This window comes from Microcaecilia unicolor, chromosome 9 (assembly GCF_901765095.1).
Source record: "Microcaecilia unicolor chromosome 9, aMicUni1.1, whole genome shotgun sequence".
In the NCBI taxonomy this organism is placed as follows: Eukaryota; Metazoa; Chordata; class Amphibia; order Gymnophiona; family Siphonopidae; genus Microcaecilia; species Microcaecilia unicolor.
The window spans coordinates 33,233,229-33,261,073 of NC_044039.1; the positions used below are offsets into that span (position 1 = coordinate 33,233,229).

The following is a 27,845-nucleotide window of genomic DNA, read 5'->3' on the forward strand; positions in this document are numbered from 1 at the left end:
ACACAAGGCAGTCACTACCATTACCATAATCTTGGAGAAGGTTCTCGAAGCTGTCACAAAACCAAAAGAAAAAACCATAAATTGGACATGCTGGCCTAGAACTGCAAAACCATAGGAGCCACTGATGCACTGATCAAATAGGAATAAGACGTTTTTTGTACAATCAAATGAAGTCAAAAATTCTCCTTTTTGAACTGCCACAACCACCAACCTTAAGACTTCCATCCATGAAACTGGTACATGTGGGGCCCTGTTGGCTTGTTTTAAATCTAGAATCAATCGAAACGTGTTCTCCTTCCTTTGTATTATAAAATAGATGGAATGACCCAAACCCCTTTTTGCGGAAGGCAATCAACCACCTTCAAACATCCAACATCTACCCGATAGCCTTGCTTTAAGTTTAGAAAAATACAACATAACATAAGAGTTGCCCTATTGGGTCAGACCAAGGGCCTGGCTAGCCCAGGGATAAATAAGCAGTGGAGAACACCAGGATTATTCTAGAAAGACATATGGAAGGAGGATCTGTGACCTTTAAAGTATAACCATCACAAATGACCACAGATCTGTGCATCTTTAAGGCTATTTGGGTGCAACTCTGATAGAATAATCTCAAATGATTTCATGATTTCTCACTGGCAGAAGTTTCTCGAGGACTCCCTTGGCCTCTCTGAATGGACCAATTTTTAAACGGAAAATGACTGCAGTGAGAACCACTTGCTCTTCCTGTCTATCTCCTGGAATCCCTAAAACATTTACTTGAAAAGCCTCTAGTATGAACCTTCTATCGACCTTCTAGAAGCCTGGGAGTCTCAGACTCTGACAAAACTCTTAACCAGTTTTCCAGGTTTTCACCAAACAGGTTTCCTTTAAAAGGAAGTTTACCGAGTCTAGTCTTGAGAAATTACATCAGCAGAACAGTTCCTAAGCCACAAACACCTACAAGCAGCCACCAGCAGTGACATGTTTTTGGCTGAAGCACTAATAAAATCATACAAAGTACCCATATCTAATCTATCAGCCAGCAAACTAAAATCTGGTGAGTCTCCTAAAATAAACAAAAAACCCCCACACACTTCAGGAAGCAGCTCTGCAACACATACACACTCTAGCCACATAACCTCAATAAACTGCTGCCTAATGGGATACTTCTCCATGTGACCGCACTGAAGATACTTCATTGCTGCTCTGCCCTCCACTAAACCACAGCTTCCACCTTAGGAAGGCTTCTCTTCTAACTGGAAGAGGATAAAGCTTAGCCATAGAACCAGGAAATCCCACTTGGCTGAATCATGTCCTTTATGATGTTTTAGATTGATTCTTTATGCTCATGAAGAGCAGAACCTTCTCAATACTGGACATAGGATGTTCCACAAAAATCTTAAGGGTTATTAGAACTTGAAAAATCAAGAAAGACCATTGTGTCTAAAATTATGATCCTGAATATGATCCTCTCCTTAGTCTAGAAACTCTAAAGACCCAACAGAAGCTACGACCTCAAGGACTTCCTTTGAGGATAATCCAGGTTGTTTAGAAGAGATAGCAAAGTCCCCCAAGGGCCCTAAATCTTCTACTTCTAAGTGTTTTTGCACTGAAGTCCTAATGCATACCAAAGGCTCGGTGCATCAATAATATAAATTCTGGAGAGAAACTCATTGCGTTTTCTTGTTCTTGTCCTGCTGCCTTCATACCCATAGAGGAGACTCCATTAGATTTACTTCAGAGGGTCCTTCCTGAGCAGAAATTGCTCTACAGTAGTCAAAATAGTGGTGTCTCTCGCCAAAAATCAGGCCTGCTGCTACAGCTGATGAGTGAAAGCCAGTGCTCAGGCCAGGACCTGAGAGCCAGCTTTCAGAACCAGGTCCCCGAACTATCTGGAGTTGGCTCAAAACTTTGAATCACCACAGGAATGACACTGCCTAGAAGAATGTGCTCCACTGGAGAGAATCTGCTCTGGCTCATGCTACCATAGTAAGACACAGTTTCACAGAAAACACAGTCTAACAGCACAATGATTTACCACCAGCCCTAGCACAGCTCTCCTCACTTCTTCCAAACTGGTGTTCTCCACCAACTGCTACTTCAAAGAGCCCAGCAATCATCACTGAATAGCGAGTATAAACTTCCTTAAAGAAGAATTTAAAATAGCTCCAGACAATTTTGTCTGCTGCTGTTTCTTCAGCCCAGGCCCTAAAGAAGAGTGGAAGGGACCAAGGCACATCACCAGTATCCTCCCCCCCCCCCCACCCCTCCAAAAAAAAAAAATATATATATATAGGGGGAGGAACCTGGGACTCTCAGATGCAACCCCTTGGCCTAAACAAATGGCAGCAATGCTCTCAGCAGCCCTTTTTATTTCCTATTAAAACTTTTTTCCCTTAAGAAATGACTTACTCCAATGGGAAAGTTCTACCAGATCAAGACCCAGATTCAGAAGATAAAACTTGCTTCTCCTAGAGAATGAGAAATAATAAGGAATTGCATGGGATTCTCAATTGTGATGTCATCAGTCATTAGTTTTCAGACTCTATATGCTAGCAGGAAGGCATAACCCAAGCATCTGGACCAGTTAGGTGGGATGCTGAGAAACAGTTATAGTTCAAGATTTGCTATACTGCCAGGACTGACTAGCAGTATACAATGCTAAAATGTTTCAGAAAAGGAAAGGAAATACAAAATATGATAGGAAAGAAACAACACTCAGACAGGAAAAGAGAGAAAAAAATGGGGGGGGGGGGGGGGGAGTACACACAAAAAGGGGAGGGGGCAGGAGAGGAACCAATCTGGGGAAAAAGAAGGACAGTAGCTATCAAGCACTGAAAGGTTTTTCTAGAGAAAAACCATTAGTGAACAACCAGGTCTTCAATTTTGATTTAAATTCCTAAATGGGGATTCTGCACAGATTTCAAGCGGGAGAGAGTTCTAATGAAAGGGGGCAGCCAAAAGGGAAGCGGCATGACGAGTGGATTCTAAATGAACACGTTTGGGACCCAGTAGGAGAAAGCAATGATCATTTATTGAACAGAGAAAGCGAGCAGGTGAGTATGGAATAGTAAGAGATAGTATGGTAAGCCAAGCCTATAAGATTTGAATGTGAGAACCAGAAGTTTAAATAAAATACTCTGTTGAATTGGAAGCCAATGGTATGTTTGTAGTAGTGGCGAGACATGGTCGAAACGTTGGGCACAACAATCATCGGATGGCTGTATTCTGTACACAGATTAGTTTTTTGATAGAAGCTTGAGTACAACCTAAGTAAATAACATTATAATAGTCCAACTGTGTAACCAGTAGGGCAAGAAGCAGAGTGAAAGATATCAGAACTGAAATAACAATGAATTGCAAGTAGATGACATAATATAAAGAAACCTGTTTTATTATTAGGAAATTAGGAAAGGAATGGAAATGCCTTTGTATTGTTCCACAATGCGACCGCACCTCAAATACTGTGTGCAATTCTGGTCACCGTATCTCAAAAAAGATATTGTGGAATTAAAAAAGGGCAACAAAAATGATAAAGGGGATGGGACTACTTCTCTATGAGGAAAGGCTAAAGCGACTAGAGCTCTTCAGTTTGGAGAAACATGGCTGAGGGGAGATATGATAGAGGTCTATAAAATAATGAATGGAGTGGAACAGGTAGACAATCGCTTGCTTACTCTTGCCCAAAATACTAGACTAGGGGGCACACAATGAAGCTACAAAGTAGTAAATTTAAAACAAATTGGAGAAAGTATTTCTTCATTCAATGTGCAATTAAACCTGAATGTGTTGTCAGGGAATGTGGTAAAACCAGTTAGCTTAGCGGGGTTTAAAAAAAGGTTTGGATAACTTCCTAAAAGAAAATTCCATAAGCCACTATTAAGATGGACTTGGGGAAAATCCACTGCTTATTTCTAGGATGTATTGTACTGTTTTGGGATATTGTCAGGTACTTATAAACCTGGACTCGCCACTGTTGGAAACAGGATGCTGGGCTAGATGGACCTTTGGTCTTTCCCAGTATGGCAACGCTTATGTTCTTATGTTTTGCATACATTAGAAATCTGGGAAGTGAATGACAGCTGTAAGTCAAGGATAATCCCAAGATATCTGAATGACTTAACTGGCTGAAAAGCAGAGCCAAAGAACTGAAGAAAGATTGATAGAAGCAAGAGACTTCCTGTAAACCAGCAGCTTACTGTTCTGGCTTTATTAAGAAACTAGGAAAAAATGCCCGTTTCTGAGCGGAATGAAACGGGCGCTAGCAAGGGGCCCCCTCCCTCCGTCCCTCGAAGCTACTTGCCTTGTTCGCCCTCCCTCGGTCCCTCGAAGCTACTTGCCTTGTTCGCTGTGGGCCGTTTCGGCCCTCGAGTGTCAATAGCTCCACCCTCGACGTCATGACGTTTTTGACGCGTCATGACGTTTTGACGCTGAGGGCGGTGCAGACACTCCAGGGCACACCGGATATCTCGGGCGCCTCAACTTCCGTGGAGGCTTCAGAACGTTGGGGTTGCCTCTTATATATATATAGATGTTTATGATCCCAGTAACCAGTCAGGAGATAGTTTTTAAGCAATCTTAGAGTGGACCAAGAGATGCATTATGAGGGTTTATAGGATAAAATAAAACAATATCAACCACATAAAAGTGAAATAAACACCTGAAGACTGAACAGTAGCAGCTAAAGGACTAAGGAATAAATTGAAAAGAAGTGGAGACAAACCAAGCCATGTGGACCACCACAAGGTAAACATCAGGGAGAAGCCCTAGAAGAGGCCGTGACAAAAGTGTACGAAAGATTAGAGAGAAATGAAGTGAACCAAGACAAAACAGAACCTGCAATCCCGAGAGAGGAAGCCAAGACAATAAAAGGAGAATGATCCATAAGATTCAGGGAGACAGCAAGAACCACCATGTGTTTATCCCTATACTTATGAACTTCATTAAATACAGCAGCGAAGATTTTCATGCAGTGGAAGTAGTACATGCAAATATTTCGCATGACTATTCATTGTGGGTATCCTGAAAACCTGACTGGCTGGGGTGTCTCCAGGATCAAGTTTGGGAACCATTGGGTTAGGGCATTTCAGCCAGTAAGATGGAAAGGGTCCAGCTCACAGTAAGTGGATTAAAACTAGAGAGTTTACTGATAAAGAGTGGAGGTCTGGAGCTGAAAGGTACTCCAAGAGGTGCACCCAGGTACAGTTGAATGTTATTGACATGGGGTCAAGTATATGGGAGAGGGGACAGATGACTGAAATTTCTTAGTCAAGTCTAGAACTTTGGTGAGAAAGTATTATGAAAGACAGTCCGCTGTAGGGGCAGAGAAAGTAGTACTTGGAATAAGGGGAGGTAACGTTAAGTTATGAAAATAGAGAACACCTAAGTACATAAGTAAAGCCACACTGGGACAAGACCAAGGGTCCATCGAGCCCAGCATCCTGTCCACGACAGCAGCCAATCCAGGCCAAGGGCACCTGGCGAGCTTCCCAAAAGTACAACACATTCTATACATGTTATTCCTGGAATTGTGGATTTTTCCCAAGTCCATTTAGTAGCGGTTTATGGACTTGTCCTTTAGGAACCATCTAACCCCCCTTTTAAACTCTGCCAAGCTAACCGCCCTTCACCACGTTCTCTGGCAACGAGTTCCAGAGTTTAATTACACGTTGGGTGAAGAAAAACTTTCTCCGATTTGTTTTAAATTTACTACACTGTAGTTTCATCGCATGCCCCCTAGTCCTAGTATTTTGGAAAGCGTGAACAGACGCTTCACATCCACCTGTTCCACTCCACTCATTATTTTATATACCTCTATCATGTCTCCCCTCAGCCGTCTCTTCTCCAAGCTGAAAAGCCCTAGCTTCCTTAGTCTTTCTTCACAGGGAAGTCGTCCCATCCCCGCTATCATTTTAGTCGCCCTTCGCTGCACCTTTTCCAATTCCACTATATCTTTCTTGAGATGCGGCAACCAGAATTCAACACAATATTTAAGGTGCGGTCGCACCATGGAGCGATATAACGGCATTATAACATCCTCACACCTGTTTTTCATACCTTTCCTAATAATACCCTCTTTACTTAACAGTTTAACATCATATTTTGATTCACTCAAACCATCTCAACCTTCTCTCTTCCACAGGGTTACCATAAAGAGAATCCAGATAGCCAAGTAGACACAGAGGTTGAAAATAATTTCATAAGCCCATTCTTGGTATGCTTTTCTCACTTGTATCAGGGATGAAGGGGTTGGCATGACTGATAGAGTAACAAAGCTTTTGAACTTTGCTTCTGCTGAGAAACCAAAATAACTCCTACCTGTAGCTTTTAAACTAGAAACTGGGGGAAAGGCAGACAGTCACTCAAAATTGCTTGGTTCGGGATAAGGTATCTTTCAAAGGTATCAGCAAAACAGGGAAGATAGGGTATCCCGATAGTGAGGTTGCAAAAAAAGAGACCGTAGTAGATCAAGTGTCCTTAAATAAAAATAAAAATCAGACAAAAGATTGCAAATTAATACTGACAAGTACTGAGCATAATGTAAATAGGACAACAAACATACTTTGAAATGTCTATATGCGAATGCCAGGAGCCTAAAAAATAAGATGGGAGAGTTAGAATATATTGTACTAAATGAAAAATTAGATATAATAGGCGTCTCTAAGACCTGGTGGAAGAAGGATAACCAGTGGGACACTGTCATACCGGGGTACAAATTATATCACAGTGATAGGGTGGATCAAATTGGTGGAGGGGTAGCATTGTATGTTAAGGAAAGCCTTGAATCAAATAGATTATAAATTCTGCAGGAAACAAAACACATCTTAGAATCCCTATAGATTGATATTCATGTGTAAAGGGGAAAAGGATAGTGATAGGAGTGTCAGGATGTAGAAATGTTAAAGGAATCAGGGACACAAACAAACTGGGCAAACACAATAATAATGGGTGATTTCACTTACCCCGACTTGATTGGGTAAATGTAACATCGGGGATTGCTAGGAAGGTAAAATTCCTTGATGAAATCAAGGACTGTTTTATGGAGCAGCTGGTACACGGAGCTGAGAGAAGGAAAAATTCTAGACCTAATTCTTAGTGGAGCGCATGATCTGGTGCGGAAGGTAACAGTGCTCGGGCCACTTGATAACAGTGATCATAATATGATCAAATTTGATAGTAGCTTTCATGTAAATATACTCAGGAAATCCAATACGTTAGCGTTTATCTTTAAAAAAGAAGACTATGATAAAATTAGAAGAACGGTGGGGAAAAAAAAAAAAAAAAAAAAAGAGGAGCGGCTTCAAGGGTCAAAAATTTACATCAGGCGTGGATGCTGTTCAAAAACACCATCCTGGAAGCCCAGGCCAAATATATTCCGCGTATTAAAAAAGGAGGATGGAAGACCAAACAACAGCTGTTATAGTTAAAAGTGAGGTGAAGGAAGATATAGAGCTAAAAGAAAATCCATCAGAAAATGGAAGAAGAAACTGAATGAAATAATAAACAGCATAAGGAATGTCAAGTCAAATGCAAAGCGCTGATAAAGAGGGACTTTGAAAAAAAAGATTGCGCTGGAGGCAAAAACACATAGTAAATTTTTTTTTTTTTTAGGTATATTAAAAGCAGGAAGCTGGCAAAAGAATCGGTTGGACCGCTAGATGAGCGAGGGGTAAAAGGGGCAATCAGGGAAGACAAAGCCGTAGCAGAGAGATGAATTCTTTACTTCGGTCTTCACCAAGGAAGATTGGGAGAGATACCGGTGCCAGAAATGGTATTTGAAGCTGACGAGTCTGAGAAACTGAATGAATCTCTATAAACCTGGAGGATGTAATGGGGCAGTTCTACAAATTGAAGAGTAGCAAATCTCCTGAACCAGATGATATTCATCCCAGAGTACTGATAGAACTAAAAAATGACTGTCAAAACTATTGTTAGTAATATGTAATTTATCCTTAAAATCAAGCGTGGTATCAGAAGATTGGAGGGTGGCCAATGTAACACTGATTTTTAAAAAAGGTTCCAGAGGAGATCTGGGGAATTATAGACCGGTGAGTCTGATGTTGGTGCTGGGCAAAATGGTAGAGACAATTATAAAGAACAAAATTACAGAGCATATTCAAAAGAATGGATTAATGAGACAAAGTCAACATGGATTTAGTGAAGGGAAATCGTGCCTCACCAATCTATTACATTTCTTTGAAGGGGTGAACAAACATGTGGATAAAGGTGAGCCAGTTGATAGTGTGTATCTGGATTTTTCAAAGCACCTCATGAAAACTCCAGAGGAAATTGGAGAGTCATGGGATAGGAGGTACTGTCCAATTGTGGATTAAAACTGGTTTAAAAGATAGAAAACAGAGAGTAGGGTTAAATGGTCAGTATTCTCAATGGAGAAGGGTAGTTAGTGGGGTTCCCCAGGGGTCTGGTCTGGGGCCGCTGCTTTTTAACATATTTATAAACGACCTAGAGGTGGGAGTAACTAGTTATTCAAAGTCGTTAATCGCAGGAGGATTGTGAAAAATTACTAGAGGACCTTACGAGACTGGGCGTCTAAATGGCAGATGACGTTTAATGTGAGCAAGTGCAAAGTGATGCATGTGGGAAAGAGGAACCCAAATTATAGCTACATCATGCAAGGGTTCCACATTAGGAGTCACAACCAAGAAAGGGATCTAGGTGTCGTCGTTGATGATATGTTGAAACCTTCTGCTCAGTGTGCTGCGGCAGCTAAGAAAGCAAATAGAATGTTAGATATTATTAGGAAAGGAATGGAAAACAAAAATGAGGATGTTATAATGCCTAATTTGTATCACTCCACGGTGCGACCGCACATCAAACATTGTGCTCAATTCTGGTCGCCGCATCTCAGAAAAGATATAGTGGAATTAGAAAAGGTGCAGAGATGGGCGACGAAAATGATAAAGAGGATGGGGTGACTTCCCAATGAGGAAAGGCTAAAGCGGCTGGGGCTCTTCAGCTTGGAGAAAAGACGGCTGAAGGGAGATATGACTAGAAGTCTATAAATAATGAGTGGAGTAGAATGGGTACATGTGAAGCGTCTTTTTACGCTTTCCAAAAATACTAGGACTAGGGGGCATGCGATGAAGCTACAATGTAGTAAATTTAAAAAGAATTTGAGAAAATTGTTCTTCACTCAGCATGTAATTAAACTCTGGAACTCACTGCCAGAGAATGTGGTAAGGCGGTTAGCTTAGCAGAGTTTAAAAAAAAAAAAAGGAAAAGTTCATAGACCATTATTAAATTGGACTTGGGGAAAATCCACTATTGGAATAAGCAGAATAAATGTTTTGTACTTTTTAGAGATCTTGCCAGGTATTGTGACCTGGATTGGCCACTGTTGGAAACAGGATGCTGGGCTTGATGGACCTTTGATCTGTCCCAATATGGCAATACTTATGTATTTATGTAAGATGAAGCAGCTGTTTGGGAAAGTTACTACATTTGACCTATCAATATAACTCAACCAGAATAGCAATATATTTTGTGGCATTTAGACTGATGGAATAAAAATTTATACGAGTGTTATATACCAGTTTCCTTCCTTATAGAGTGCATGTTTTAAAACAATTTCAGTACAAATCAAAAACCACTGAAAGTAGGTCATCGCTCAGGCAACCAGGAGTTTGGGCTACTCCCTGACACACTGGCCTAGTTAACACACTGGCCTATTTAACAACCTATAACAACACAGCTACACTTTTAACTACAATCTAGATTTATTTGAGAAACTTTCTAAAGAGGTAATGGCAAACAACTCTTAATTACATTCAGTTCTAGTTTATTTAATTTATATTTCATCTTTTTAAGTAGCCTCCCCTCTATCAAAGTGGAGAATAAAAAAGAAAATATCTGTTCATAATCTCTTAATTAATATCAATGCAGACCACAATCTCCATGCAAATTAATTATTGAACTTCAAAATATTTTACTTGATGGAATACTCACGGAAGAACTCTCACAACAGTTTGAAACATGTTAAACCAGTGGCTACCAAACCCATCTCTGGACCCTGCAACCAATCCACAGCAAAGTACTATACAATCAATAGGCATGAGCAGGGTTTGAAAAATTCCTCCAGGACTTACTTGCCAGTGATAAAACATTCACCGTGTTCTCCTGGCAGTATTCTTTCCCTTTAAGGGATTTGAGAAGGTAGGTGGCAGAGATATACGGCAACGTTATTCCTCCCCCAGCCTAGTTTAACCCTCTGCTTTCCTCCTTAACCATGTGCAATCTGCACCCTCTCCTCTAGCCCTTTCACATTCCTCTTATTAGGGTAACAGGACATATTAACTTAGTAACGGACAGCAAAGCATTCTTTTTTTTCACCATAGAAGCATTAGTTGCTACGGGCACATGAGATCCATGCCCCATGAAGGGAAGTTGACTCAGACACTTCTTGGGGGCTGAGTCTGTCACCCAGCGGCACAGCCAAAGCCATCTTCGGCCACCACAACTGAAGCCACAGAACGGGAGGTTATTCGCACCAAGTCGTACATGACATCTGGGGGGACTAATCACAATTACTCAGCCCCAGGTGGAGAACGGGCAATGAGGGAAGGTAAAAAGATGACAAAAAATAGAAATTTAGCACTCTGGAATGGATGGGTCACAACCTCCCTCTTACAGAACCAAATTCTTAATTCAAGATAACACTGAAAGAATAGGACACAAGGCTCGAATATTTGTTTTAAATTAATGCTTGTCTTTATTTACATATTATAAGAAAAATAGAAAAGCTGGTTTATTAGAAATATTGGCAGCAGTAAAACAGTCAGAGACAGTGCACTTATGCAGAACTACCCAAAATTATGGTAAAGTACTGGGCTTTAAGTACCTGTCAAGGTGGAGTAAAGGTAACACACTTTTACCTAGTCCTGAATTATTAAGACTCCTAACACCCTAGGGTACTATAAAAGAAAAGAAAGTGCAACCTCGCCAATGAAAAAGGCTTCCCCATGTTCATGAGCTTTGGAACTGAAGAAAGTCATGGAGTTGATGAAGGAAGCAGGCAGCAAAGCTGGTATGACAGATGCTCTTTTACTCCGGCTAGTGGCTGGGGGAGGCATTTCTTGGAGACCCTCTAGAATGGGATCCCCCTCCATGTGTTTGGCCAAGGACAGACCCGGGGCCTCAGCCACCAAAATCAATAAAACAGAAAAATTGTTCCCACTGAAACAGTTGTATGACCGGAGTGTGCTCCTCCTTCCGGGGGGGGGGGGGGGGGGGGGGGGGGGAGGAGACACATTCTGAGCCAGAGTCACCAAGTGACAAACTTCAAGAGGTCCTCCACTTCCATCATGGCCTTCAGAAGTCGAAGAACCTCTTACCGGTCAAATAGTTAATTTCTGCACCTTTTGGTCCCATGAGCAGAATCCCTGTGTGACCCCTGAGCCTGGGAAGGGTCCCCCAAACAGCAAGGGTCTAGCATCAGCTGCTTAAGCAGCAACACTTGCTGGCCCAGGGCAGGTGAAAGGATCATGATCCCCTATCCCCCTAAACCCTGGACAAACTGCTCCTGTAGCAGGACCTAAAATGACTGAACATAAGAGTAGCCATAATGGGTCAGACCAATGGTCCATCTAGCCCAGTATCCTGTTTTCCAAACAGTGGCCAAGCCAGGTCACAAGTACCTGGCAGAAATCCAATTAGCAACATTATTACATACTACCAATCCTGGGGCAAGTAGTTGCTTCCCCATGTCTGTCTCAATAGCAAACTATGGCCTTTTCCTCCAGAAATTTGTCCAAACCTTTTTTTAAACCCAGATATGCTAACCGCTATTACCACATCCTCTGGGAAAGAGATCCAGAGCTTAACTATTCGTTGAGTGAAAAAATATTTCCTCTTATTTGTTTTAAAAGTATTTCCATGTAACTTCCTCGAGTGTCCCCTAGTCTTTGTACTTTTGGAACAAGAAAATTGACTTACTTCTACTAGTTCTACACCACTCAGGATTTTGTAGACCTCAATCATATCTCCCCTCATCCATCTCTTTTCCAAGCTGAACAGCCCTAACCTCTTTAGCCTTTCCTCATACGAGAGGAGTTCCATCCCCTTTATCATTTTGGTCACTCTTCTTTGAACCTTTTCTTATTCCGCTATATCCTTTTTGAGATACGGCAACCAGAACGGAACACAATTCTCAAGGTGTGGTTGCACCATGGAGTGATACAAAGGCATAGTATTTCGGTCTTATTCACCATCCCTTTCCTAATAATTCCTACCATCCTGTTCGCTTTTCTGGCTGCCACCATACACTGAGCAGAAGACTTCAGCATATCTACAATGACACCTATATCTTTTTCTTAAACGCTGACCCCCAAGGTGGACCCTAGCATCAGGTAACTATGATATGGATTATTCTTTCCAATGTGCATCACCTTGCATTTGTCCACATTAAATTTCATCTGCCATTTGGAGCCTAGTCCTCGAATTTCCTAAGGTCTTCCTGTAATATTTCACAGTCCGCATGTGTTAACAATCTTGAATAGTTTTGTATCATCTGCAATTGAATCACCTCACTCATTGTCCAGATTTCCCCTGGAGCAACCTCTGTAAACAGGAGAACGCAAGGAACCCTTTGGCCTCAAACTCAGTGAGACGAAGGGGCTGAGACTCCCCCATATCCTTCACCAGCTTCTCCAGGTCCTCCCCAAACAGTAAACACCCTTGGAAAGGCAGTTGACTGAGAAGCTTCTTGGGCGCAGCATCCGCAACCCAATGGCAGAGCCAAGACCAGCGATGGCCCACCATGGCTGAGCACACTGACCGAGAAGCCAGAGGCGGACCAGATATGAAATAACATTGCCAAGACAACCACTACAGATTCTAGGCAGAAAACCTCAGCAGACTCCAGCAGCTGCTGCAGCCAGCACAACATGGCACATGCCACTTAGCCACCAAAGATGGCCACGTGTACACTGGATCCACTGAGAAGGCTAAGTGTAACTGCTGTTCCACCTGCTTTTAGTGGAGCTCCCAGAGAGCTGAGCCGCCCTGAACAGGGACAGCCATGACAACGTGTGCCCACCTTGGGGTACACCTGATACTTCTCCACTTCCTCAGGGGCAAAGAAATAAAGGCAATCAAGAGTAGGGGCCCCTTTGATATCCCCATCCAGTTGAGAGCCTTATGAAGTGGGAAATGCTTCTGGGACCCTGTAATGCCCTCCAAAAGGAGAGAGACCCCCTCAGAAGGGTCTGAGATTGGAGATGAGTATTCTGAGAATCTCCATAACCTCATCAATAAGACAAGAGAGATCCTCACAACAGAAGAGACAATCACATGGGACTGCTCCTCCTCCTCTTTCTGTGAGGGAGAGTCCTCTAAATCCGGAACCGAGGATCAGAGAAGACATCCAGGTCCTCCCTGGATGCCCCAGTTCTGATAGGCATCCATGACACCCTGATCTTAGCAGAGGATATCTGGGCCCCTAAGATCCCACTGGTGCCTTAAAAGACCAGCTTCCTCCTGCAGGGCTTCTTTGACCACTTGGGACAGACTCTGAAAATCAAAAAAGAAAAACTCAGAGCCTGCCAGGGGCCCTACTGGGACCCCACCCCCACACACAGGCAGGCCCAGAGTGGGTGGGAATGAAAAGGCCCCACACACCCTCAAGCCCCAATGGAGGCTGAGAGGAATCTTTCTGCTAAGAAAAACATCAGCAAGAGAGAGAAAGGGAATCATGATCACCATTGCCACCAAAGATGGTGGGAACTGCACACCAGAGCAGAGAGAGAGAAGCAGGCAACCCCCCTCCTCACCCAGGGACAAACAGAGCTGTCAGAATCTTCTGGGTCTTGCAGAAACTGCAGCGTCTGCTAGCAGGCACACTCAGCCATGTGGCTGGCGCATGCTGCCCTGCACCTGAACCAGGTCCAGGGCTCTGGCGTTTCCACCAACCACATTGCTCCCTCAGCTGAGCTCTTCCCCTCTCTCCAGGCTATTTCAGCCCTTTTTATAAACAAACATAAATCACAAAACAATGCCTAAGATCTGCAGGGGAGCCCAGGGCGATTACACCCAAACAGGGTAAACAGGCAAGGAGGAGTGGAGGTATGGGGACTGTACCCCTCAGGAAGAGTCCCACAAACTAAGCTGCAAGCCTCACCCAGAAGGCATTATGAAGTGTGATTGGGGGCAGTGGAGATGCGCTCCGCATTAGACAAGGTCCAGTCTAAAGACTGGATAACCTGGAAGTGGCCTTTAGGCTCAACCAAGCCATATGGCCATGGCCAGAAGAGAAAGGAGCTTTGTTGGTGTGCAGAGGAGAATCTGCTAGCCCTGTCAGCACCATTCAGGAAGACTACCTCAGTCAATTCCTGCTGGATCCGGGGTAGTGGGTGCTGGGGCAGGCTGCGTTTCACTTACACCTGGATCGTGGGACTAGCCTGCCTTTCACCTTATGGCCTCGAACAGCAATACCAAGATGGACTGCTTCTTCAGTCACCAGAAAAAAAGTCAGCCTCACACGGGATAAACACCCTGGTTCGGTAGAGGCCCAAGGAGTAACTGCTATGTATGTCTTCCTGGCCTTTGTTAGGTCAGGAACTATAGTATGTAGCATAGCACAGTATCCCTTTCTGGTGCTTCTGAAGGCTACAGATTGGCCTTGAAGAGAATGGTACACAGATCTGGTTCACCTCTTAGTAGACAATCCGCTTCCTCTTCTCAGGGGACAAGGCTTGCTCTGGCAGAGATTAGTGGAAATGGAGGATACAGATCCCTTCTAGCTTACAGTTTGATCCTTGGTAGTGTCCCCGTATAAATCATCGGCCTACCCTTGTCCAAAATAGATAACTTAGACAACAAATGAAGCAATATCAATCCCCAGAACTATGAAGACTATAAAAGTATGACCTAAGAAAGGTCTAGCAAATCATGACCAACTAAATAAGAACAAACTGCAAGCTAGAGAATACTAGTGCTTCTGATAATTAAGGATGAAAAAGAATGCTAGCTATTGGCCAAGCATTTGAAAACAGTTTTAAAAATTAGGCTGTATTTGGGTTTTTTTTTTTGGGGGGGGGAGGGGGGGGGGCTAAGAGTCAGCACTGTTTGCTGCAACGTATCTGGAAAACAGCTCTTTTTGTGTCCTGTCAATTGTTCAACAGTATCCTGGGGAAGGATCTAAAGTTTATTTATTGTATTTGTATCCCACATTATCCCACCTATTTGCACGCTCAATGTGGCTTAACCTGTTATGGCATAACCATTCCAGGATGTCAAATACAATGGGTAATGCAAAAAGATTATAGATAGGGAGACAGATCTAAGCAGATAGTTATAGAAAGATGATTTTCTGAGCTAGGTAGTTTGGCGGAGTAGTAAAGTTAAGCTAAGGGTTCTCTTTGTAGGCCTTGTTGAAGAGATACGTCTTCAGAGATTTACGGAAGTTCGATGTTTCGTTGATTGTTTTCAGGTCCGTTGGTTCACCTCAAAGGTTCATTTTACCCTTGGCAAATGCTTAAATCAGCCTCAGAGCCTCCTGATTGGTTATGGGGGAGAAAACCTGTGTCTAGAAACAACTACCTAGCCAAAATACAGTTGTTTTATCGACAGGCTGCAAAAACCCAAGGGAAAGGTATAGTATAGGGAGAGAAGAACTTCTGTGTACAAAAGAAGAGCAAGACTTGATTCACCTCAACAGGTAGAAAAGGTGACTGTCAACGCCAGAAGAATGCTCAGGTACATAGGGAGAGGAATGGCCAGCAGGAAAAAGAGGTGATAGTGCCCTTGTATAAGTCTCTGGTGAGGCTCCATTTACAATACTGTGTGCAATTCTGGAGACCACATCTACACAAAAATATAAACAGGATGGAGTCGGTCCAGAGGGTGGCTACAAAACTGGTCAGTGGGCTCTTTCATAAAGTGTATGGGGACAGACAAGGCTCTCAGGAGTGCTTTTAATAAGGTGAGCTAGAGATTTTAGTGCACGCTAAAAATAAGCGTGAGTCAAACGCTAGAGACACCCATATGTTCCTATGAGCGTCTAGCACACGCTGATTAGCGCACGTTAAAAACACTATCGCACCTTTGTAAAAAAAAAAAAAAAAAAAAACCTCAATATGTATCTCCTTTGGAAGAAAGGAGATGAAAGATGTTTAAATCCCTCTGTGGCATTAATGTATAGGAGGCGAGTTTCTTTCAAATGAAGGAAAACTTTGGAATGAGGGGGCATAGGATGAAGTTAAGAGGCTATAGGCTCAGGAGTAATCTAAGGAAATACTTTTTCATGGAAAGGGTGATGGACATGTGGAATCGCCTCCCAGTGGAGGTGGTGGAGATGAGGACTGATTGAATTTAAGGTAGCGTGAGACAGGCACATGGGATCTCTTAGGGAAAGGAGGAGATAGTGGTTGCTCTGGATAGGACTTCGGCTATTACCTGCCGTCATGTTTCTTCTAGATCTGCCTAAATAAATCAGAACAAGGAGTCACAGCAAAAAAAAAAAAAAAAAAAAAATCAAATGACTCCTAAGGTGGGGAAATTTTATTGCAAAAGGTCATTTTGACTAATAAATGGCTCATGCAATAGTTTCACTTTTGAACAGTTTCTTTTTTGAACGGTTGGAAGCCTTAGGAACTACGGTAAGACCAGTTGACTCGGCTGTTGGTTTTAGGAATTTTTTGGCCACTCTAAACACTAGTTCTATTTTGCCCCTTGCCAATACGTTTGGAATAAGTGTCTTTCCTTACTGATAGCTTCCCCTGAAAATGGCAGATACAAATCAAGGTAAGGTATACACAAAAAGTAACACATATGAGTTTATCTTGTTGGGCAGATTGGATGGACCGTGCAGGTCTTTTTCTGCTGTCATCTACTATGTTATATGCTTTTAAATCTTTTATCAGAGATCTCTACTGCATCCGACACAAAGGATCATTGGATGCCAACCACTGATGTTCTAAATACCTACATTCAAATTGTGTATGGGACAGGGGTCTCTAGAATGGAACAATTAAACTAAAGAAATATTTTCTTTCTGGGACTACCTAACAATTTAAATGATGCTATAAGATTAAGGGATTCTCAGATTACAAAATCCCAGCTGAAAAAAAAAAATCCACAGTAATGTAGCTGTGTTCATTAGCATGGGAACACCCACTCTCTGCCCCTCCCCAGACACACCCTTCAAGAAAAAAATTTAAATAATTTTTAGCTTATTGTTTGCAAGCATAGATTATGAAGTTACTGCAGGATGCCTGAGCACATCCCACAGTAAGCCATTTTCAGCTGTGATAAGTGCATGCTAGTGCTTACGGAAGCTTAGTAAAACGGTACCTAAGAGGCATATTTTCAAAGCACTTAGCCTTCCAAAGTTCCATAGAAACCTATGGAACTTTGGAAGGCTAAGTGCTTTGAAAATATAATGTGTCCTAAAGACATGAAGAGATTACAATGAGCAAAGTCCCTATTGTATGCCAGCATACAACTAATGGAAGCTTACAAGTGACTAGGAAATCTTCATAACTGATTGTTTTTTTTGTTAATTTACAGCACCATGTTGAAGTATCTAATGATTTACATTTTAGAAGGAGGATTATAAGTATGCTGCATATGTAATGCCATGTTTAAGGCTCTAAAAGCCGTTTTTATTAAAACTTGATGATATTTAGAAGAACCGGCGTTAAAGCTGGTAAAAGCTAGGACAACTGTGTTAGGACAAATCTGTTTAGATTCAAATCGGGGTTAAAGAAGCATGGCTTAATCACAAATAAGTTATCATACAAATGAGATGGACATGGGGGAAGTCACCGCTTGCCTTGGGATTGGTAGAATGGAATGTTACTACTAATTGGGTTTCTGCCAGGTACTTGTGACCTGGATTGGCCACTGCTGGAAGCAGGATACTGGGCTAGATGGACTATTGGTCTGACCCAGTATGGCTAGTCTTATATTCCTCCTCTCACAACTCTCAAACAAATAGCCACTGTTCAGTTAACCCATTAGTGCTCAATGTTCCTATATGTGGGAACAAATATGGGAACATTGGGCACTAATGGGTTAAAGGAAAAAAATGATCTTGTCACAGTTAAGCATTCAAAGCAATCTTATCCAAGCAGAATTTACACAAACGAAGACAAAATGTATCAAAACAGTGCTTTTTACAGTAGAATTTACACAAAGATAAAATGTATCAAAACAGTGCTTTTACAGCAGGAGTTCTTAACCCAGTCCTTGGACACACAGTCAGGTTTTCTGGACATACACAATGAATATACACAAGAGAGATCTCAATCCCAAAGATTACAGTAGAGAATGATCGGGCACAAAGTTCGCTGGAAAAGGAGCATGACATTCTTTAAGACCAGCCTAAAACAGGCTATTCCAACTAGATGAAAACAGCATCTATAAAATACTAGTATCAACATGTAAAAAAAAAAAAAAAACTTTATACATCTTAGACAACTGGCAATGGAATTCAGTGATAAAACTGCAGAAGCTGCCTTTGGATTTAAATGAAGCACTGTTAAATGACAATTTGTGTCTTTGGCTGCCTTTGATGTTGCAACAAGAGTCTTGTCTGCTGATCAGACTTCTACCATCTGCATCAGGTGCCTAGTTGCTCAAGCATCTTACTACTACTGCAACAGATTCATCCACTGCTGCTGTCATCAAGGAACATTCCAACATTTAATTGACACTTATTTCCTGTTTATCCACCACACAATGTTGGTTCCCTTTTACACCCATGTCTGAAAGACATTACAATCCTCTTCCCGGATTATGTTAAAAAAAACAAACAAGCAAACCCAAAGGCAACTGAATTTGAGAAAGTTGTAGCAAAATTCAGATCGAAACAGAAGGCCCGAGTCCATCAACAACTCAAGATCCTTTATAATCCACATTCCCAGAAACGGTCACATCTGTGGAACAGCCTCCCTCCAAGAGAATGAAAATGGATGCAGATTTAAGAGTGACTTATGGAACAATGCCTCCTTTGAAGGCTAATGAACTGGACAGTTATTTACGTTCGAGTGATGAAGACAACAATGTTTTCATTTTTGGGGGGAAAACCAAGCAAAAGTGCTGGCCAAAACTGTCAAAACTTGTAAAGGGGATCCTGTGCATTCCTACTACCAGCACATCTTCTGAGAGGCCATTTTCTATTGCGAGAAGGACTGTGGAAGACAGGAGAAGTAGACTGAATCCTGATATTGTTGATTACTATTATTCATCCACAGATTTAAAAAATTATAATAATGCTCCATAGGGTATATGTCTATTCCACTAGGGTACAGAGATCAGGTTGTATTTTGTCCCCCTGGACATTTTAACAGGGTAGGTTAGGAAGTCAGATATTGTTGGGGTTGGAAGGGTAGAGGGGTGGCAGGTTATTTTAGTTGCTTGTTGTTCTGTACAACTGTTTATAAATCACAAATAGAAAACAATAACATTTTCCTTTTCATACTTTAATAAGATTTAAATATAAAATCATAAGTGTTCAAGGCAGATGAGGACCGAGCCTGCAGGGGCGGGGACAAAAACTCTGTCCTCTTGTCATTCTCTAGTAGGCCTAAATCCCAATATCTGGTTCAAAGCAGCTAACAGTATTAAAAACGGAATACAATACTCAAAGATGATCTACATTAGAACACTCAGGGCTCCTTTTACAAAGCGGCGCTACCAATTATCATGCACTGAATGCAAAGAAGCCCGTGGGAATTGAATGAGCTTCTTCGCATTCAACACATCACTAAAATCGGTAGCACTGCTTTGTAAAAGGATACCCTAAATTTGTTTTTAAAATTTCTGAAAAAGAAATAATTTCAAAGCACCACATAAGTAGGTGGTTGTTTTAGGAATAATGGTAAAGTTTTCCAAAATTGAGCCACTTAAAGAAATTTTCTACGATTCTTTTAAAACAAACTTCCTGACCGAAAATGTAATAAAATATAATCATTTGATCGATATGTTCCCCCAATAAGATGCAATAGTTAAGAAAGATCAATCAGGTGCAAATGAACTACAAAACATTGAGTTTAAACATTATCCTTGCAGGTACTGGAAACCAATGTAATTTTATAAGCACAGGTGTAACCTGAACAAACTTCTTCCATTTAAAAATGAATCTAGCAGCTGTATTCTGAATCAACTGAATATTTTTTAACAACTTCAACAAAATCCCAATATAAAGAGTTACAGTAATCCAACTGCATTAGAATCAAACTCTGTACTAGAAGACAGAAAGTAACTTATGAGACTGGGAGACCAGGTGTGACCTTGGGAGCAGAAGTTTAATGTGAGCAAGTGCAAAGTGATGCATGTGGGAAAGGAACCTAAACTACAGATACGTGATGCAGTGTGCAGTGGCGGCTAAGAAAGCAAATAGAAAGTTAGGTATTATTAGGAAAGGAATGGAAAACAAAAATGAGGTCATTATAATGCCTATCGCTCCATGGTGCGACCGTACCTCGAACACTGTGTACAATTCTGGTCATCACATCTCAAAAAGATATAGTGGAATTAGAAAAGGTACAGAGCAGGGTGATGAAAATGATAAAGGGGATGGGACGACTTCCCTATGAGAAAAGGCTAAAGTGGCTAGGGCTCTTCAGCTTGGAGAAAAGATGGCTGATGGGAGATATGATAGAGGTCTATAAAATAATGAGTGCAGTAGAACGAGTACACATGAATTGCTTGTTTACGCTTTCCAAAAATACTAGGACTAGGGGGCACGCATTGAAGCTACAAAGTAGTAAATTTAAAACAAATCAGAGAAAATATTTCACTCAACATGTAATTAAACTCTGGAATTTGTTCCCAGAGAATGTGGTAAAAGTAGTTAGCTTAGCAGGGTTTAAAAAGGTTTAGATAACTTTCTAAAAAAAAAAAAAAAAAAAGTCCATAAGCTATTATTAAGATGGACTTGGGGAAAAATCCTAAGCACCATAAAATGTTTTGGGATCTTGCCTGGTACTTGTGACCTGGATTGGCCACTGTTGGAAACAGGATGCTGGGCTTGATGGACCTTTGGACTGTCCCTGTATGGCAGTACTTATGTAGGCCTATCCAAAGTATCCAACAACTTTGATGTCAGATGTGATTAACAGGGAGGAAAAAGCCTCAAGGTGCCTGTTAATCACATCTGACATCAAAGTTGTTGGATACTTTGGATAGGCATACTAATTTCCTTTTTACAGTGCAGGGGGAGTCATGAATTATTAGATAGTGTTAGCACAGCCACTCCCACCACCACTTCATATTGTATTTATGTAGGTGCAGTAATGGCTATAAGTTAATGGAGAAATTAGCATAAGGCCATTAATAGAGAAAATGGAGCCATTTTACTGCTACACTAAAAGTGGCCTCAGCGTGCAGAAAAGCTCCACACTGGGGGCACAGTTTAGTAAAAGGGTCCCCAAGTTGTAACTGATGGGGTTCAATTATTCCACTCTGCCTAGCTATCTGCTAGTTTGGGCAGATGATCACATAACCTTTCATACCTGAACACCAGTTCCCTTCCACTTCTCCATATATTTTTGTCTTGCCTCTCAACCTCTATATTGGTTCTTAATAGTAAGGCTGACATAACACAGGGTTTACAACGCCAACCTCTTTCCAAACGGAATGCCCAGTGCAAGCCATGTTCCACACACATAATGACAAAACACAGAAAAATCGACGAACATTTTCATCTGTGGCTTGTAACATATTTCCAGTATAATAATGCTATAAAGTGTTTACCCAAATGTGGTCTGCAAGCTAAAAAAAAGTTTTAAAAGCATATTTACACTTTCTAAAAGAGAAAAAGGAATGCATCAAAGGTACCTCAAGAGTAAGCACTTATGAGTTAATGCAGTAATGCAACTGTAAAGAATTTTGAGCCCAGGACGGCGTTGACCTACTTGGAGCCTCCCATGAATGTTGTGTGGATGTCGCAATAGAATTTTCAAGGGAGACATCTTGCTCATCTACCAAAAGTGGTACGTTTTGGGGATCACTAAATTTACATTATTTTTTCCTTTGTGTATAGCAACATTCCTTGCACCCATCCAAAAAACGCGTTCCTGCATAACTTAGACGTACATCACTTATTTTAGTAGATTTAAACAAAAAAAAAACTAGTAAAATGCGTATCAAAAAGAATTTCCTTACCGCCACCTGTTGATCCCCACATTGGACGATCCTGCGAACCAGGGATCGAGGATATAGACACAACGCACGGTGTCAGCCCCTTGAATGCACTCTCTCAGGGCTGGGTTGTCGTGAAGCCTCAGTCCTTTCCGGAACCAATGCACTGCGTTCACTCCCATCACCGGCACACTTTCTTAATAAATATCTTAACCGAGGGAAATCTAGCAAACCTCACTCAATAAGGGATCACGTTAAGGAAACGCTCATGCTTGTTCTCTCAAAACAATAGCTGTTCAAGTTATCACTCGATCCAGAAGCAGCACTATTAAATTAAAGACCTACTGTAGGTGCACTCAGCACCCCCCCATCCCCTAATCCAATTCGCACTATCAGTTAAATAAAAGCTTCACTTTGTTTTCCTCTAGGTGCACAAAATTCAACATGGAGATTTTTGTTTTCTAACAGGTAACGAATTTCTACGGCAGAAGCCCACACTATAAAATTGCCACATTAGACGGATATCAGATCATCTGCAGAGTACTCTTTGTTAATTTGTACAGCGCTGCGTAACCCTAGTAGCGCTATAGAAGTGTTAAGTAGTAGTACTGATAATTCGGGTATTGAATAGGGCGCGCATTATGACCCAGCGGGCAAAAAAACCTCTTCAGCCCGAGACAACTTTAAAAAAAAAAAAAAAAGACCGGTCCTCGCTCCCCTACGAGAAACAAAACCCCCAAGGCCCGTCTCCTCGCAAAAGCAGCATCAGAGTGAACGAAGACGAGCCGAACCCACAGTCCTGCGCGGCAAAGCCTGAGGGTCTCGAACTTCCGCGACCGAGCTTCACCAGGTAGAAAACGCAGAGGCAGCCCCGCGGACCTGTGGCTACGAGAGAGCGAAGCGAGCACCAACTTGTGTCGCCGCCTCTTTCCCCTCACTCCTTGAGGTGAAGGAAAATTAAATCTCCACTTCCCACCATCTCGTCCCCGCGTACAAAGTCATTAATGACGGAGAAGGAGATATTCTTTCTGAAGCCCGGACTCCGAGTCCCACAGCTTCGGCTACGTCACCGGAAGACCGCCCGGCGTTCTGCTCCAGAAGCCCGATTGGTTCCCGCCCCGGTCACCTGACCAGCTGCCCTCACGTTTCTGAAACGTGTTTACTACAGCTGGGGCCCGCCGCGTCCTCAATGACAACTTTGAAGCTTACAGAAGGAGGGGGGCGCGAAGGAAAGAGTAGAGATGGCCAAGTTTTTCGTCCCTTTCTAGTACACAGCATGGTTTGCCTACACCTTTGACGACTGTAGAACGTATCTCGTGAAATTAAAGGGCTCGTTTTGTTTGTGAACGTGTAATACCGCCTTTCTAGAAGAGGGCCATCGTGATTGGCTGTTGGAATCTGAGCCCGGATGAGCACGCGGCGTGGAGCGCGTTGTGTGACCGGCTGTGTGTTTGCCCTAGTTCTAGCATAATAAAGAGGGGGCGGGCTCAGCTCGGAGATTGGGACTGGCTCAGCAGGGCATCAAAACTGCGTTTGTTGTAGCTCAGTGCTATATGATAGGAAACGGGGATATGGAGCTGTGCTGCTGGTTTCCGCTCAGGCTCTTGTGGTTTGCTGGCTGCATGCAATTTGCTAATATAATGCAGCACATGGGAATGGGATCGTCTGGTGTCGTCTAGTGGATCTTTATGAGGAACTGACGGTTCTTATCACCTATTAATCTTGTGTCCAGGACACACTGTAATCCACAAGCGCAGATGGCCGCGTTTTGCTCGTTTCCCTAAGTAGTTCAAGGTCTCTGTTATGTAAGGGTTCTTAAAGTCATAGTGTTCCACGGTTTGTAATTTTCCTGTTTCCTCTTAATCGTAATTTTGAACTGCGCTTACTTTGAACGCAGTTATTCTACGTTTTTAGGGTATTGCCTAAATACAACATTGTAGCTAGTGGGGAAAATTTTTTTTTTTTTTTAAATGCCTGATCGTTTGAAAAGCAATCAGCTTTCTGTTTGCATTGCATTGTAAAGATAACTGATGGTGGGAACACGTCAAAGATTCTCACAGTTGTAGTGGTCTCTACTACTGTGAAAATCAGAGAATGCACTGTCATGTCTGCTCCACAGAGCTTATGACGCTTATAAACTGGATTTGCGTCATTCATCCATAGCAACTACTGAAAAATAATCAGATTTAGAACAGTGATGTTTTACTAAATTAGAGAGATGGGCTTTTTTTCACTAGCAAATTAAAATATAATCTGAAAAGTTTTAGAACGGCAAACTGAACAGGACACTCTAACTCAAACATTCAGAGTCACCCCCACTTTAATAACTGAAAATTTGTGACCCCAGATGATGAAAATAAAATAGCAGGGCCCTACCAGTCCTCTCCATCCCTTACTCATCCAAAGCTGGAAGGTAGCAGCGGTACAAACAGGGCCTGAGTCAGGATGTGCCCACAGATCCCAGTTCTCTGGATTTCCAATATAACAAGGAAGCCTACCCTAGCCCAGTTGGGGGGCCAAGGCCTGTAAATGTTCACTGGTACACAGGCCCTATTCTGACTACCACTACTAGGCATAGGTCACACTACCAATCCAGAGAGAGGGAATATGAGCCTGTTTTTGTGACCCAACACACTGATGATGTGACCCCATTTAGGGTCCTTACGTTCAAGCGCTACAATCCGATCGTTCATGCCTACTGCCGCGTCCTCACACTGTGACACTTGTTCTTCCACGTGCTGCAAGCGGGCACTCTGACGCTCTAGCGTTTCATGAATTTGATCCACCGACGACTGGAGTTTTGATAGTTTTTCCTCCAGCATCACGGAGATTTGTTGCGCTAGTTCCCTCACCAGCTCCGACGGCAATGGTCCGATCATCGGGGTCTCCGGAGCCACCTCCGCCATCTTGGACCGCACTGTGCAAGTGTTTTTCTTCCCCCGCGAGGTCTTTGCGGGCATACCCTTCGGGTACTCAGCTGGAACGGTTCCCCGAACGCTCGTTCTACTGCTCCTGCTTTCCCCTTGCGCAGGGGCCCGGTTTGGGATCGCCTCTCGGGGTTAATCGCTGTTTATTTTGCTGATTTTTGCCTGTTGAGCCGGAGCCGGTTTCCGGGACGTCCGTTCAGCTCTACGCCATCATGTGACCCCCCCCCCCCCTATTTAGGGTCCTAACTCAGCATGGGAACCGCTGCTTCAACTTTTGATGGATCTGCTCGACTGTTTTAAGCCTATATTCATTGAATAATAGGAATGGATTCTGTGGTTAGTGAGAAGGCAATTTTATGAACATTTTATTGTCTTCCAGAATACATAAAGTAACAAGACACCCCACAGATTCAGGGAATATGCCAGAAACAGTCATATAATTTTTAACAAAAAGGGAGGTTTTATGAACATATTAAGCTGGAACTAAAACATGTTTGGTGTTCTTTCCACATCAGTTTTACAGAGCATATCACTAGGAAACATGAGGGCTCAGAAATGTTTTTTTTTATTCCAGCTCCACATTTATGTATGGGCCTTGCATGTTTCAGAACATAGGCTTATTTACTTCTAGGTGGACCATCTTGTTTAACTTTACATAAAAATTAAAAAAAAAAAAAAAGGAATCTAAACAATCTAAATTCCCTCCAAATAATAATAACTAAAAATCAAGGAAATATAGGCATTAGTACATTATACACAAAAGTTTTTTTATTAATATTCAAAAAAATCTGTATACAATAGTTATTTTACTTTTATTAACACACAACACAGAACACGTGTTCTGTGTTGTGTGTTAATAAAGTAAAATAACTATTGTATACAGATTTTTTGAATATTAATAAAAACATTTTTGTGTATAATGTACTAATGCCTATATTTCCTTGATTTTTAGTTATTAACTTTACATAACACCAGATAAATACCATATGACCTATGGAGTCAGCCCATCTACTATCCTTTCCTTTCCTCTCCCTTAGAGATCCTGTGTGCTTGTCCCATGCTTTCTTAATACAGATACAGTTTTTGTCTCCACCACTTCCACCGAGAGGCTGTACCACACATCCACCCCCTGGATAAGTTGTATGAGCAAATTAACATGTGTAGCTGATTTGCTTGCACAACTTAATTGCTTAACAAGCTAATAAATGCTGATAATTGGTCACGAACAAGCAATTGTCACTAATTAGAATTTACGCTCACATAAGCGCATTCTGTAAAGTAGGAAACGGGTGACATGATACAGACGTTCAAATATTTGAAAGGTATTAATCCGCAAACAAACCTTTTCCGGAGATGGGAAGGCAGTAGAACTAGAGGATATGAATTGAGGTTGAAGGGGGGAGTAATGTCAGGAGTAATGTCAGGAAGTATTTTTTCACAGAGAGGGTGGTGGATACATGGAATGCCTTCCCGCAGGAGGTGGTGGAGATAAAAATGGTAATGGAATTCAAACGTGTGGGATAAACACAAAGGAATCCTGTTTAGAAGGAATGGATCCATAGAATCTTAGCGGAGATTGGGTGCCGACGCCGGTAATTGAGAAACAAAATGGGAGCTGGGCAGACGTCTATGGTCTATGCCCTGATCGTGACTGAATAGATATGGATGGGCTGGAGTGTAAATTTTAAGGGGCTTCCACATTAGCTTCAGAACTTCTTGAACAAGAACAGTGCTGAGCAGACTTCTATGGTCTGTGCCCTGAGAAAGGCAAGGACAAATCAAACTCGGGTATATGAAGTATCGCATACCATGTAAACTGAGTTTATCTTGTTGGGCAGACTGGATGGACCGTACAGGTCTTTATCTGTTGTCATTTACTGTGTTACTAGCATGTGGATTAGCATATTCTAAAATGATGCTACTGCAGGACACTTGAGCGCATCCTGCAGTACGCCTTTTTAAGCTGCATTAGGTACATGTAAGGTAGGGAGATAGACTGGGGCTCATTTTCAAAGCACGTAGCCTTCCAAAGTTCCATAGACACCTATGGAACTTTGGAAGGCTAAGTGCTTTGAAAATATGCCTCAGAGTGGCCTAGTGGTTTACATTTAGTGATTCATTGTCACATCTACTGTAGTCTTGATAGAAAAACTTTAAACTAGTTAAATGCATGCTAATGATGATGAACAAAAAGATGAGCTCTAGAAAATCTGAGTTCAGGACTTTTCTCTGCCTCTAATATTCAATAGTGACCTTGGGCATGTCACTACTATCTCCCATTCCTTCCACTCCATTTACTCACTCAAGACAGGAATTCACAGGACCTGTTCAGGGCAGTGGTTCTCAGTCCTGTTCTCGGGCATACCTAGCCAATCAGGTTTTCAGCAAATCCACAATGAATATGCATGAGATAGGTTTGCATAGAATGGAGGTAGTGCATTCAAATTTAGCTCATGCATATCCAATCCATTTTGGGTATCCTGAAAACCTGACTGGCTTTAGTGTGTCCCAGGGGTTAAGAACTCCCAATTTAGGGCAAACAGATAAATGCTGAAAAATAATGTTTACCTTTGGCATATCTACAATTTTACACATATAAAGATCACCCTAGAACATGGGTTAATACCCAGAATGAATACGCGTGAGAAAATCTGCATGCACTACCTCCATTGTATGCAAATCTATCTCACACATACACATTGTGGGTATCCTGATAACCTGAGTGGCTGGGTGTGTCCCGAGGAACTTGAGAACCCCTGCCCTAGACATTTAAATCTTAGACTTTAATGTGAGTTATGTCATAACTGATTTCAAGCATGCCAAACTAATAGTTTA

At 42.0% G+C, this 27,845-nt stretch overlaps 1 protein-coding gene across 1 annotated transcript in view; it reads right to left on the reverse strand.

Moving 5' to 3' along the window:
- The window catches only part of CRY1 (cryptochrome circadian regulator 1), an 80,489-nt gene extending 57,337 nt beyond the window's left edge, over positions 1 to 23,152 (reverse strand). The window contains exon 1 of the mRNA XM_030214154.1: positions 22,108 to 23,152. Within this exon, the coding sequence (XP_030070014.1) occupies positions 22,108 to 22,265 (158 nt within the window). The 5' untranslated portion in view covers positions 22,266 to 23,152. The remainder of the gene's footprint in view (positions 1 to 22,107) is intronic.
- Positions 23,153 to 27,845: the final 4,693 nt, after the last annotated feature.